This window comes from Desmodus rotundus, chromosome 1, assembly GCF_022682495.2.
Source record: "Desmodus rotundus isolate HL8 chromosome 1, HLdesRot8A.1, whole genome shotgun sequence".
Lineage (NCBI taxonomy): Eukaryota > Metazoa > Chordata > Mammalia > Chiroptera > Phyllostomidae > Desmodus > Desmodus rotundus.
Window position 1 is genome coordinate 143,096,932 of NC_071387.1, and position 13,570 is coordinate 143,110,501.

The following is a 13,570-nucleotide window of genomic DNA, read 5'->3' on the forward strand; positions in this document are numbered from 1 at the left end:
AATGTGAATAATGAAATAGCTAAAATTTTTTTGATAAATGAATATAATACATTCTTTTATATAGTTTTGTTTTTGTTTCTTACTCTGATTAAAATATATCAGTGAGAAAACAACTATTTAGCATATAAACCATTGCATGACATGTTCAGGATATTCCTTTAAAATTAAAATAAAAATTAATTTTTTTTCAATCAGAAAGAAGTTATTCTAGCCTAATTTATTAACTAATTTTTCCATGAAACTGAATAGTTTTTGTCTTAAAATTTATGTGTGAAATGGTTTCATCTTTTGGCTTGAATTGTGGGTAGGTATTTGACCTTGCATGGAGAGAAGATTTATATATTTTTATCTCTAGTCTTTTGTCTTGAATTTGGAAAATTACTTTTATGATATATCAATTTCTTTAATTGAAAGGTTTCATAAAGAGAATAGGTAAAATTATCATTTATTGCTTCATTTGGTTGCTAATGAAAGAATTTTTAATCCTAATAAATTTTCTCTTGTATTATGGTATTCTGCGGACAATTATTTCCTAGTGTTAATATTTAAAAGATTGACCCAATTGTTAATTTTTAAAGTAACTAACTGGTTTACCATTCAAATCTCAGATGAATGATAAGATCTTAGAATAGGGAAAAGTTTTCTCTGTCAGAATATAGCCAGAGACCTCTTATTTTTTTTTTTAAAGATTTCATTTGTTTATTTTTAGAGAGAGGGGAAGGGAGGAAGAGAGGAAGAGAAACATCTCTGTGTGGCTGCCTTTTGTGCCCCCCCTACTAGGGACCTGGCTTGCAACCCAAGCATGTGCCCTGACTGGGAATTGAGCCGGCGATCCTTTGGTTCACAGGCTGGCACTCAATCCACTGAGCCACACCAGCCAGGGCCAGAGATGTTTTAGAATGGAGGCTAATTCTTCCAGATAAGTTCTCAAAATTGCTTAAAAAATCATTTCATCCTTGGAAGGAGACACAACTCAATCAAAAAGAATCAGTTACACTACTATATATTTATATGGTAGGTGATGAGAGGACTACAATAATATAAATAATTTTCAGATTCTTTTATCTGCCTTCATTTTGAAACTGGAATTAATGTTGTCATATTGATGATGTTAGAAACCCAACATTTGAACAACTTGAAGTTTATGTTGTTTAAAACAGTGTAGTTAAGAAACCAGAATGTTCATAGACTAATAGAGGATACTGAGGCCAAAGAAACTAGCATTCATTCTCTCTCTCTCTTCTCTCTCTCTGTCTCTCCCCTTCCTTCCCCTTCTGTGTGTGTGTGTGTGTAATCTTAATATAAGAATATAAATTTTTTTAATGAAAACAAAGGATTATTTTATATACTTGATAAATATCAATTTATAACTTAATCTTATGCCACAAAAATAAATTTCAGATTTATTACACAAATATAAAACATACAGCTGCAAAACAACTAAAGAAAATATAAAGGTAAATGAACAATATTTTATGTAGGAAAACAATTAAATTGCAGAATAAAATCTGGGAATAATATGTGTTGCACGTATCACAAGGGATTAATATTTTTAAATATTTAAGTGAATCATTCAAATTATAAAAAAGTAATGCACCAATTAAAAGTGGGCAAAGAACATGAATAAAGAATTTATAATAATTAGAGGAGTATAAACTTTAATAAAAACATGGAAAAATTATTAATTCCAAGTAGTAATGAAAATAATGACTAAAAAATGCAATTAGAAAATAATAAGTTATTTAACTTGTTTGTCATCAACTACTGTGGCCTCCAGATCAGAACAAATCTGGTCATATTTCCCTGTGGAAGAAAGAGGAAAAAAAAGAAAAGGAAAGGAAGGAAGGTATAAAGAGTGCATGCCTGGGAGAATAATCTTGGAGCAGTTTAGGGCTGATTGTACCAATGTAATTTAAGAATCAAGTGTTGTTGGAGTAAATTAGTAAGAGGTTTATAAGAAGCTATCAAGTGTGGTCTCAAATTTTCAAATGAAGCAGTTCTGACTGGTAAGTCCCAGGTTATGAATAGCAGATATGATGCTAAAGTTGAGCATGGATGAGAATTGTTGGAGATGAAGATATCCAAGGAACTCTGATGCCTTGGGTATAAAAGCAGCCATGATAATGTTAGGGATTGAGCTGAAAAGAAAAAAAAAAAAAAGATCACAAACCACTCATAAATACCTTAATAGATGGAGCATGTCCGAGAGGCCAGTAGATAAGAGCATTGAGAATGAAAGTGCCCCAGCTTCATTTATGCTATCATTATAAATATGTCATCTCTTATAATCATTTTCTATGTCTCACCAGGCGCCCTGTGGTGTTCATCCATCACAGTCTATTCAAATTACTAGATTATGGACTTCCTGAAGATAATAAATTATTCTTGGTTCTAGTACCCTAGAACATAAGGCATGCTTCACAAATATTTTTGGAAGAGGATCAAAGGGGACAGTAAACCCATGTTTCCATGGATGTTAAATGAAAATTCTGTGACTTGAACTGAAATTCTCGGTCTGACTTCTTTTCTGTACTATAGGTAGGAATGCTGGAAGGCTGCAGGTGGAAACAACTGGGCTTAGAGCAAAGAGGATATGTGGTGGGCAGGTAGCCTGGGAGGTAGCTGAAATGAAGTAGTATGGGGACTATGAATGATGGCTTGTTTCAGAAATCACTGACCAAAAAACTAAGAACAGGATTACTAGATGTGGTCAGGCTGAGTCAAGTGGAATCCAGTTGATAAGAAAAAGCTTTAGGCCCTGGCTGGCATGGCTCAGTGGATTGAGTGCCAGCCTGCAAACCAAAGGGTCGCCGGTTTGATTCCCAGTCAGGGCACATGCTTGGGTTGCAGGTTAGGTCCCCAGTAGGGGGTGTGCAAGGGGCAGCCACACATTGATGTTTCTATTCCTCTCTTCTGTCCTTCCCCTCTCTCTAAAAATAAATAAATAAAATCTTTAAATAAAAAAAGAGAAAGCTTTAGTTGTCTTTTAAGAAGTTTAGTTAATTTATGAGTCATTAGAATCTTAGCTGTTTTATATAGCCACATTCTGAAACTCTGGCAGTTTAAATGGTTCTTATTTCTTTTTCTTCCTATTAGATAACAATCTATGAAACCAAAACATTGTTCTTATCCCACAAAAGTCTTTTGTGTTTTTGGTCAGAGGATAAATTATGCTGTACTAATTAAAATTTGGGTTTGGAGGGAAGTTTTTTCTTTCCACCCAGCTCTTTGCCTCTGAGGTCATTAAGGAGAATCAAAAAAGAGGAAAAAATGGGAGATATGATAAGGGAAGGACAGAAGAAAGATAGCAGGAGAAACAGGTGTAGGAGGAAGAAAAATAAAGGAAGGTAAAGAAGATGAAAGGTAAAGGACAGTAGAGAAAACAAAATACAGAAACAAGAAGGTAGGTAAAAATTAAATCAGAAAGGATATAGAGAAAAGATGTCAGAGGTAAGTATGTGAATTTAAAATAAAATAGTATTTACTGAATCAAGCTAACTTGAGTGTCAAAACTTTTGCTTTATATTTCAGTGAAATCTAACACATGGATACAATTTGCGGTTCAGATAGTAAAATCCATTCTCATTTTCAAGTGTTAGGTCAAGAGCCAAATATAAAACCTTAAGAAAATTTGTTTTTATTTAATTATTTGATTATCACCAAATTAAGTTATTGATTCTGAGAGGTTTTTATTGGGTGGTATTTAATAAGAAAAAGATAAAATGGAAAATTTTGATATTTATCCCACTGAACAGAAATCTGAAATATAATTTATTGTAGCATTTGTGGGTCTAGGATATGTATGAATATAGACTTGCATTATACATACAGTTACTTCAATTTGCTATTAATAATGCCATGAGTGTTTAGATATAATTTATGTTAGCAGCGTTAATTATTATAGATATCTATAATAATTACTTTTTGATATTTTAAGCATTTTTCAATTTTATGACATAAAATATTCATAGTCTTTGTCATTTATTAGTTTCCAGTGCAGAAGTATTATTAGAAAAGAAAATTGCTAAATAGATAACTCTATCATGTTCACTCATGGTTGGATGTTATAAGAAGAAATTCAAACCATCTTGAAAACTTGTACTCTTCCTTTTTCATCTTCCCTTTGTGTATAATAGAGTCATACAGATGATTTCTGTAACTAATCAATTTCATATTATATTTGATCATGTTTTCAAGGATTTAATTTCTGAATTTAAAACTAATAATAATTACCCCTGACCAGTGTAGCTCAGTTGGTTGGTCATCATCCTACAAAGCAAAAGGTCCCTGATTATTTGCAGTCAGAGCACATGCCTGGGTTGAGGGTTCAGTCCCCGGACAGGGCGCGTATGATAGGCAACCAGTGGATGTTCCTCTCTCGCATCCATGTTTCTCTTCCTCTCTTCATCTCTTCCCCTCTCTCTAAAAATAAATAAATACAATCTTAAAAACACCTAATAACAATTAATTGAACATGGGGTTTTACGTTTTGACCAGGTAGCAATTTCTAGTATGATACGAGTATTTTATATTATTATCTTTTATTTATATAATTGTCTTAGTGTAATAAAAATGTATTTAATCAGAAAGGGTTTTTTTTTTTTTTTGCCAGTCTCTTGATAATGATGGAAATGCATGAGGTTTCTTTTTTCTATTTTAAAGAACATTCTAATGATATAGATATGCTATACAAACATATTGATTCTGAGTTTTCACTAGCTGCTTAACTTACCAAGAGAAATTAGTATCTATGTACTTTCTAGCATTTGATGACAACGTGCAATTTAGAGGTCTCATTTTAATGTAGTGTTTGCTCATTATAATTTTGAAAATCATGCTGGGGAATTAAATTATAATTGTATCTATTTTGAAAGATACACCATGTTTTTAAGGTGATGGAGTAATTTGTGCAGATACTTAAGATATTTGGTATATGAGAAGTAAAACCAACATGAACTAGTCATACTGTGAAAAACACTGTTTTTTTGTTCTCCATTTGAGGAACAAATGGAGAATTTGTTTAGGAATTTGAAAGCCTAACTTAATTTTTGTGTGCCATTCTGTATAGGCTTCTTGGCTGTTTTTCAGGAATGTTGCCTCTTTCCCATATCCTAATGTCATAAAGTCGCAGCCAGCTTTGACTTCTTGCTGAGCAACTGTACAATGTGATTTGGAATTAGAAGCTAAAACACCAAAGAACACAAATGTCCTTCCAGTTTTCTGTAGAGTCTTTCAACTGATTGGTAGGAAGTAGAAAAAGAGCTGATAGTTGAATCTTCAGCTGTATCACTTCTAAGGAAGCCGGCCCAATGGAATGACTGTGCTAGGGGTCCGAAGATGGCAGGGGGCATGATATTGCCAACTCTAGGTAAGCAGACTTTTGTTTAAAATCGTTCAATGAAAAGACTGTTAGGTCTGGGAATCTGTAAACCTCACATTGCAAGGCTTTTAGTATAGATTTAATATTTGCTAGTTTATATGCTGTGTTTATTTACTCATTAATTTATATTCTGCCTTAGTCCCCACAATATTTGAGGTAGCTAATAATAACAAAATTCAGCAAAATATAGATAGAAAATAAATTAGATAGGGAAAGAATAGAGGTTGTAACAGGATATCAAGACTGGGGGGAAAATCGTGTAGATCATAGCATGTATAGTTACTACACTAGAACTATTATTATATTTTTTGTCTCTAAGCTTCCCAAAGGCCAAAATGAAAAGGTAGATAAAAATCATGTAACACTTACTATTAAATAAAAGAAAGCATGTCACATTGCAGGAGAAGCAAAGCTTTCCATTGTGTTTAGTGCTAATAGAATTTCTTACTAGAGGCTTTATGATGGACTTTTGTGATGAGAGTGCCCTTGACAATATCACTATAACTAATGCAGGAAGGTTCAAAGGCCGTCTCTTGCAGAGTCTAGAATCCTTCAGTGAAGTGGAGGGTACACACCAAAGTCAGTTCTGTGAAGGTCTAAGAATGCAGCTGTCTATGAATTGATTTTATCCAAGAATATAATCTAGACTTGGAATAATGGATGAACGGATGTGCCTTTAGCAATTCTCTCTTAATACCATTTTTTTAGCTGCAATTTATATATGGAATGGATAATTGTAAGCATTACGTGGGAAGAGTTCTCCACTGCAGGTATTCTGTACTTATTTGAAGGTGGATATGTAAAAGTGGAAGAACTTACCGGTAAATTCATTAACTGATTAAACATTTTTTTGAAGACCTACATTTTCTTTGAAAATTATTAGATAGATACATGAAAATAAATTTTATATGTTTGTAAAAATATAACCCCCACAAAATTATTCAAAGCTTACCCCTTGTTAGAATTAAGAAATATTACTAATAATTAAAAGGAATTTATCATTTTTTAAATTTAACTTTTGCTCTGACATATTATCATACTTATTGATGTCTCTATTTTCTACCTGGTTATTCTTAATTTCACTTTGTAGATGTTTTTGTTGGCTTTGTGTATAATCACTTTACAGATTTTAAAGCTAAATAAAGAGTGCCGAAAATCTAGCTATCATCTGAAACATGTTCAGTATTTTAGGGGGAGGATTTTTCTGAACAAAGAATGTCTATTAAAATTTAAAATTCCCCAAAAGTTTATTTTTAAGAGACAGTTACTTTGATCCATTAATATGTAGCAGTATAAAACCACATGTGTTAGGTTGATCTAATATGTCATTTAAGGAGAATTATTAAAAGAAACTAATTGGTAGTGTGCTAATAAATGTATTTATATATAAATATATATATACAGGGTCTGGCAGAAGTAACTCCTGCTTGAGTGTGGTTGGTAGGGTAATAATATGGATGTAATAATTTATAGTTTTTATTTGAACATTTCACCTAAAATTTCATATGGTGTGCTTGAGTGTGATGTTGTTATGTTACAGAATTACATGCTTATGATTTTGTAATAAAAAAGGGGCATTATTTGTGCCGGACCCCTTATAAATAAAATATTATTACTGGCAAACAATCCTGCAAGAAAGGTGTTATTCCTGCCTTTTGGACAAGAACATTGAAGCTTGAGGAGATCAAGGAATTTGATCAGAATCATAGTGGCAGATTTAAATTCAAAATTTTGTGACACTATAGTTTAAATTCTCTCTGGGCAGTGTTGCCTGTTTGCTAAGCCAACAGATTGGCAGTCAGAGAAAATTTTGTTGGAATCCACTCTATTAAATATATGACCATAGGGAGAGTCATACAACCACGCTAAGATAAATTTTCTTGTTGGTAAAATATGGAATAATTCATAGAAACCTCATGGAATTATTTTGAAAATTAATGAGATAATGTTTGTAAGTATGTTTAGTATAATTTCTGGCATATAGCTAAACTCAATAAATGGTAACTATAAAGAAAGAAAAAGTTACAATGATGTCTCCTAAATATGGCTTTTCAGTACATTTTTGTTTGAGGCTATATTTCACTTTAACATATTTAAATTATTTTTTATAGTGTAAATCTTAAAGTTAAGAAATTACCAGCAGGTGGAGCTCAGTGTCAGAGAAACCAAATTTCTGAAGTTGAGATATTTTTTCACCTGTGTTTAAAAAATATAACCAGAGACATTGAAATTAAGAACAAACTGACAGTAACCAGAGGGGAGGTGGGAGGAGATAATGGAGGAAAAAGGGGGAAGGGTTTTCAGGAACAACTATAAAGGACACATGGACAAAACCAAGGGGGGGGGGTGGAAGCAAGGGAGGGAGGTGGGGATCACTGGGGTGGGGGAGAGTGGGGGGGAAATGGAGACAACTGTACTTGAACAATAATAAAAAATAAATAAATAAAAATAAAATTAAATAAATGCACACAGTTTTGAAATTTATATGTGAAGGTTTTCTATTTTTAACATGCCTACCAAAAGTTATCCCCCTATAACAGAGTTCTTGAATATGTAAAAATAATGTTTTAGTTATTTGTACCCTTTTAAATTCTTTGTATTATCTGGTATATGAATAAGACACTTAAAGTGAACTTCATTTTTAAATATTGGCTTAGAATTTGATGATTTCGTTCAGTAATTGGACTGATAATCTCAAACTTCTGAAATCTGCTGCTCTCATAGCATTCTACTTCTTAGTAAATGGTATCATCTTTAGTCAGATTTCAAGTGAAAATCTTATAAATCACCTTTGCGTTCACGCTTTCTCAAATCTCACTTCCACTTCATCAACAAGTTCTCTTGGTGCTACTTCTAAAATATATCCCAAGTCTTACCACTTGTCAGCATCTCCACTATGGTTATCCTAATAAAACATAAATAAATTGTGACCTTGACTACTCCAGTGAGACTACCTAGTTGCTCCCTTGCCCTCCCTACATTTCATTTTCTGTACAGTGATGAGAGTCATCTCACTGTGATCTTGTGTATATCCTGCTTATGACCATCCAGGGGCATCCCTATGTGTACCTTTATACCATTCCTTATCATAACACCAACTGCATGATCTTGTGCCTGCCCATCTCCCTCCAGCATAGCCTACCACTCCTTCTCATCGACCACAGTTGGGCCTTTCTGGTCTTATTGCCCTTTGAGCACGCCTTGCTTCTTCTCATCTCAGGACCTTTCTGTTTCCTGTCTAATAAATACTCTTTTCCCAGTTCTTCATAGCACTAATCTCCTTCTTTTCATCATTTCAGCTCAAAGGTCATTCCATTGAGTTATCTTTATAACAACACTAGCTATAATGGGCTCTCTTATTATCCCTCTATCTCTGCCATCATTATTTATCTTGTAGCCCCCTTTTACTTCTTGAATAGCACTTTTAGTGTCTTTTCTACTACTACTAGTACTGTTTTGTTGGCTAACACTTACTATGTGATATGTTTATTCTAAGCATTTCTATGCATTAAATACTATAACGTGTATTTGTATGTATTAATTCATTTAATTGTGATATTTGTTTATGTATATATATATATGTACATTTTTAGTATCTATTTTCTTCCCCTATTATCCCCACTAGCCCCCAAAACTGTAGCTTTAAGAAGACAGGCTCTTTTGTTTACAACTATTTCCTTGGATTTCAGCAGTACTTGGCACAAAGAAGAGGTTCAGTAAATACTTTTTGAATATTGGACAAACTCTTAGAATTCATAATAACAAATACAGTCATCAAATATTTAAATAAGATAAAACCTAGGGCAATGTGAACATTTTTAAGGAAGAAATTACACCTCACTGATTATTCTTACAGCTTTTTTATATGAAGGTGATAGAGTACCATATATAACACTATCTATTTAGGTTTTAGAAAAGACTTTGACAATGTTCTTTACAAAAGATTTTAAACATTAATTCACCATTGAATGGGAAATATGCTTTTACTATGGCCCAAGAATAGGTTTAAAAATCAGAAATCAAAGGGTCGGAATAAATATGTATTTATTTAACTGAAAGAGTATAAAGATCAAGGTACCTCAGAAATTAAAGATCATATCTGTTATGGATTGAATCCCCCCCCCCAAGGCTTGTTGAAACCCTAGTCCCCAGTGCTTATGAATATGATCTTACTTGGGAAGTCTATAGATGCAACCAAGTTAAGATGAACTCATTAAAATCAGGTCAACGATTTTCAACCGGTGTGCTACAAGAATTTTTAAAACATGCAGTACTGGAGGGAAGGGGAGAAAATGCAGACAATTGTAACTGAATAAAAATAAATAAATTAACTTAAAAAAAAGAATCAACCAATAAATGTATAAATAAGTGGAAAAAAAAGAAACACACACAAAAAAACATGCAGTACCTGATTATTTAGTCATGGGCACTGACCTCTTTTCCTTTAGATTTGTCCAATAAAAAATGATGACAGCCAACACAATAATGGCCATCCCATGTGAATGAATCAAAATTATACCTATTTTTTCTTCAAATTGGCAAAAAATATATTTTTTGGTATGGTGCAGAATTTTAGCAATTACGTTGTGTGTGCCATGAGATGAAAAGTTTGGAAATCACTGGGATAGGCTCTAATCCAATATAACTTGTGTTTTTTAAGAAAAGAGAGACTGACTACAGGGAATACAGCAGCCATGTGAAGACAGAGGCAGAGATTGGATTTGTGCTGCCACTAGCAAAGGATTACCTGGAACTGGCAGAAGCCATGAGACAAAGAAGAGTCCTCCCCTAGCAGGTTTGGAGGGAGCATGGCCCTGCCAACAGTTTGATTTCAGACTTCTAGCATCCACAACTGTGAGAAAATAGACTTCTGTTGTTTTAAGCCACCCAGTTTGTGGTACTTTGTTATAGAAGGCCAAGGATATTATACAACATCTGCTGTGTTTATTATCTTTATTAGTGATCTGGAAGACTGCCTAGTGGGGTATCTAGATGATACCAAGTTTTCTAATTGTGAGGAGCAAAACCAGTAGGCACAACTGATTGTAGGAGAAATACCTGAATTAGTTTTTCTCTGTACTAGACCAAGAAGCAAGAAATCTAGCTTCTCTTGATTTTATATTCCTTGACTGTAAACATTAATTTTGATTCATTTTACCTCCAAGATTATTTCCAGACTTAAAGTTCTATGGTTTCTTGAGCTTGTGAATTTATATGCCAGGTACCTACTAAATGGTAAATGAATATTGAAAGAATAAATTGATAAAACCATACAGGAAATAAAAGATCAAAATAGGAAACTATAAGTAAATTTATATAGATGTAAAAATCCAAATAATATTTTTTAAATGATCTAGGGAAAAATAAGATCAAGTAAAGAATATTGAGAATCAATATACATTATTTTTGAATGTAACAAACTGTAGCAAAAACACATAATTAATAAATTGCTAATACATTCTTTGATTCCTTTTGGTGAGAGAGTACTTTTGGTGAGGTAGAGCAGGGATCTAACCCAAGAAGCATAGGCCAATAGTTAATTGCATTGATTCTGGAAAACAGTTGCATGGATGTGAATTGTGGCTTAGCCAATAATTGGCCATGTAACCATGGCAAGTTAGTTAAGTATTATGTGCCTCAGTTTTCTCATCTGTAAATTAGTGCTTGTAATAGAATCTACCTCATAGGGTTATTGTGGGGTATGAAATGAAATAATCCACCTAAAATGTTTATGACAATGCCTGGCTCATAAGAAGCCTTCCACTCCATGTTGTCTGTTAATATTTATTAGATGTATCAGTTTATAAAGTTATTCTCAATACAATGGGGCTTTTCACTGGTAGACATGATATAAAGATGAATAGTTGTTAGGGACAACAAAATCAAAGTGTGGATATATTTAAAATGGAGAACTAGGAAATTTTGCAGAGAGGTAAGTCTTAATTATTTTTTTAAGTGCATCGAATTGGAAAGGGGGCAAAGGGTTTAAAGGAGGAGATATTATGTCAGAATCATGACCCAGGAAAGTTTCATTGAATAAGAATTTTGTGTAGTAGGTCTCAGTTGTTTTCTGTTTTTCTTATTTCCATAAAGTTTCTTGAACTTTGATCTGTTTTAAAGACTATTATACGTAGTACCTCAATATATCTAGCACATAGTGGCTGCATAGTATCTTTAAAAAAAAATTAGATGAATAAATCAAGGATTTACATATAAATTAATTATAGAACAGATTATCAAAATATAAGCCTTATTTTCAGATTAAACATTTATGATTTTAAGTATCCCAAACACTCTGTTGCTTCTTATTGTGTGTTGTTAAATTCAACACATTCTTGCTGCAAGGAAATTAAAAAAAATTTTCTGTTGAGACCTTAAAGATTATTTGTGCATAATCTAGATTCTTTTACTTTGAATCTGAAGAATTTAAGGCATTGGAGAGTTATACCTCAGTAAAATTAATTAAAAAGCCCTGGCTTGAGAAAAGCTTTGTAGCACAGTAGTTTGCAAATTTTTTTGTTAAAAAGTACTTGAAAGTCTGATCTGTTCTCAGAGTTATCAAGACCCAAGTTCCTAAAGTAGAAGACTTCTACAGGCCTATAGGGAAAAAAGGAAGTTATCTAATTTAAGAAATCAGTTGGAAAATAGACTTTTTTCTTAAGTAATGGGTCTTCACTTAATGCATGAGGGTGTTTTTCTTTATTACTCAATTAACCAATAACATTTGTTGGATATGGAAATTCCTTTTACTGGAACTGAGTTGTATACTTCCATGCCAACAGGGGGAGATAGTGTCAAACAGGAGATTCAGATCTGTGTCCTCTCTAGCTGGCTCTGGCCCAAGAGGAAATCTATGGACAAATTGACTTCTGTGGGCCTACCATTGCCAGCACTTGGCTGAGATTTGAGATGGAGAAGAAAAATAGATGTTCCTCTTGTGGGAGTAGACTGGATCCTAGTTGTGACTCCAAATTCTGTAAAGCGTGTACTTCAAAGTACAGCTCTGAGGCTTCTGTTCCTTCTACGTCAGAAATCAGAAGAGATCAGGTAAGGGGGAAGGCTGTCTCCGGCCCTGTTAGTCAGGGCCCAGGAATGAGTGAAGAGTCCAGCAGATCATCTGTTTCCTGCTGTTGCTTCAAATGGGAAGACTAATCTTTCTTCTGAGTCTGACAGTAGACACAGTTCATTTGAGGGAATATCATCACTCAGACAACAAGCCGAGCCCACTGAATGTGGCTTGTTTTCAATTTGTACTTTATTTTATTTTATTTTTTTCCTTGATTCACCTCTCAGATTTGAGACAAATATGTGCCTTTTACTATTCCAAAACATGGGAAGGGAAATGAGTGCAGTTTTGCTAGCTATGTGAGAAGAAGCATTGTTCAGTTTAAGATCTGTGATGGTATTAAGATGTTGCTCTCCAAATTTCAGTTTCTTACTGGCTGATGAGCCCAATGTTACCTTATTTTCCATTTCTGTCAGCTAAGGAAAATAGTATTTTCTTAATAATATCAGATAAAGCTTTTTATTATGATATATACTATTTAATATTAATGTTATAATCATTTCTTAGGTTTAATTTGGTAACCTAGAATGTATTTTACAGTTTAAACTTAATCACCTGCATCCTCCAAGTCCCTTAATTAAGACTCCTGTGTTTTAAGCTATCGTTCTTTTAAATTCTTTCAGATTATATTAGGAAAAACAAATTCTGGCCTTCAAATAAGAATGGCAAATGAAAAAAACAGAATGTTCAATGATTATACTTCTTCATACATATTTTTATATGTGAAGAGAGTTGTAAAAGACATAAATGTGTGTTTTAATGCTACTGAATTAAATATTTAAGTTGTGATATTCTAAATATTAGTCCTGTACTAAAGTACTATTCATATGTTTAAAATTATTTCTTATATTTGTAAGTTTTGTGTTATCTTGACTTTTAGAGTCATAAAAATTTTATAGGATGTAGAATCCATTGGTATCATCTTGTCCAATCTATCATTTTATGTATAATAATGTCTCTGAAGCCCAAGATAATTTGTGATACACAAAGCTAGCTAGTGACCTGTATAATTCTAATTTTCTGTAGCTTTAAAAATACTCTTGTTTCCTTTTCACCCCCCACTTTCTGATTATATGTTCTTTTATGATCTTTACTTGATATTTTTTGTATTTATATACTTGTTT

At 32.9% G+C, this 13,570-nt stretch overlaps 1 protein-coding gene across 4 annotated transcripts in view; it reads left to right on the forward strand.

The window, feature by feature from the left end:
• Window positions 1–13,570, forward strand: part of FER (FER tyrosine kinase) — a 406,586-nt gene that overhangs the window by 133,683 nt on the left and 259,333 nt on the right. The window contains exon 1 of one of the 4 annotated variants that reach the window (XM_045197638.3): window positions 12,290–12,427. The exons of the other annotated variants lie outside the window; for them this stretch is intronic. Coding sequence (XP_045053573.1) covers window positions 12,290–12,427 — 138 coding nt within the window. Of the gene's footprint in view, window positions 1–12,289; window positions 12,428–13,570 lie in introns of those variants that run through there. 4 annotated transcript variants of the gene reach the window in all.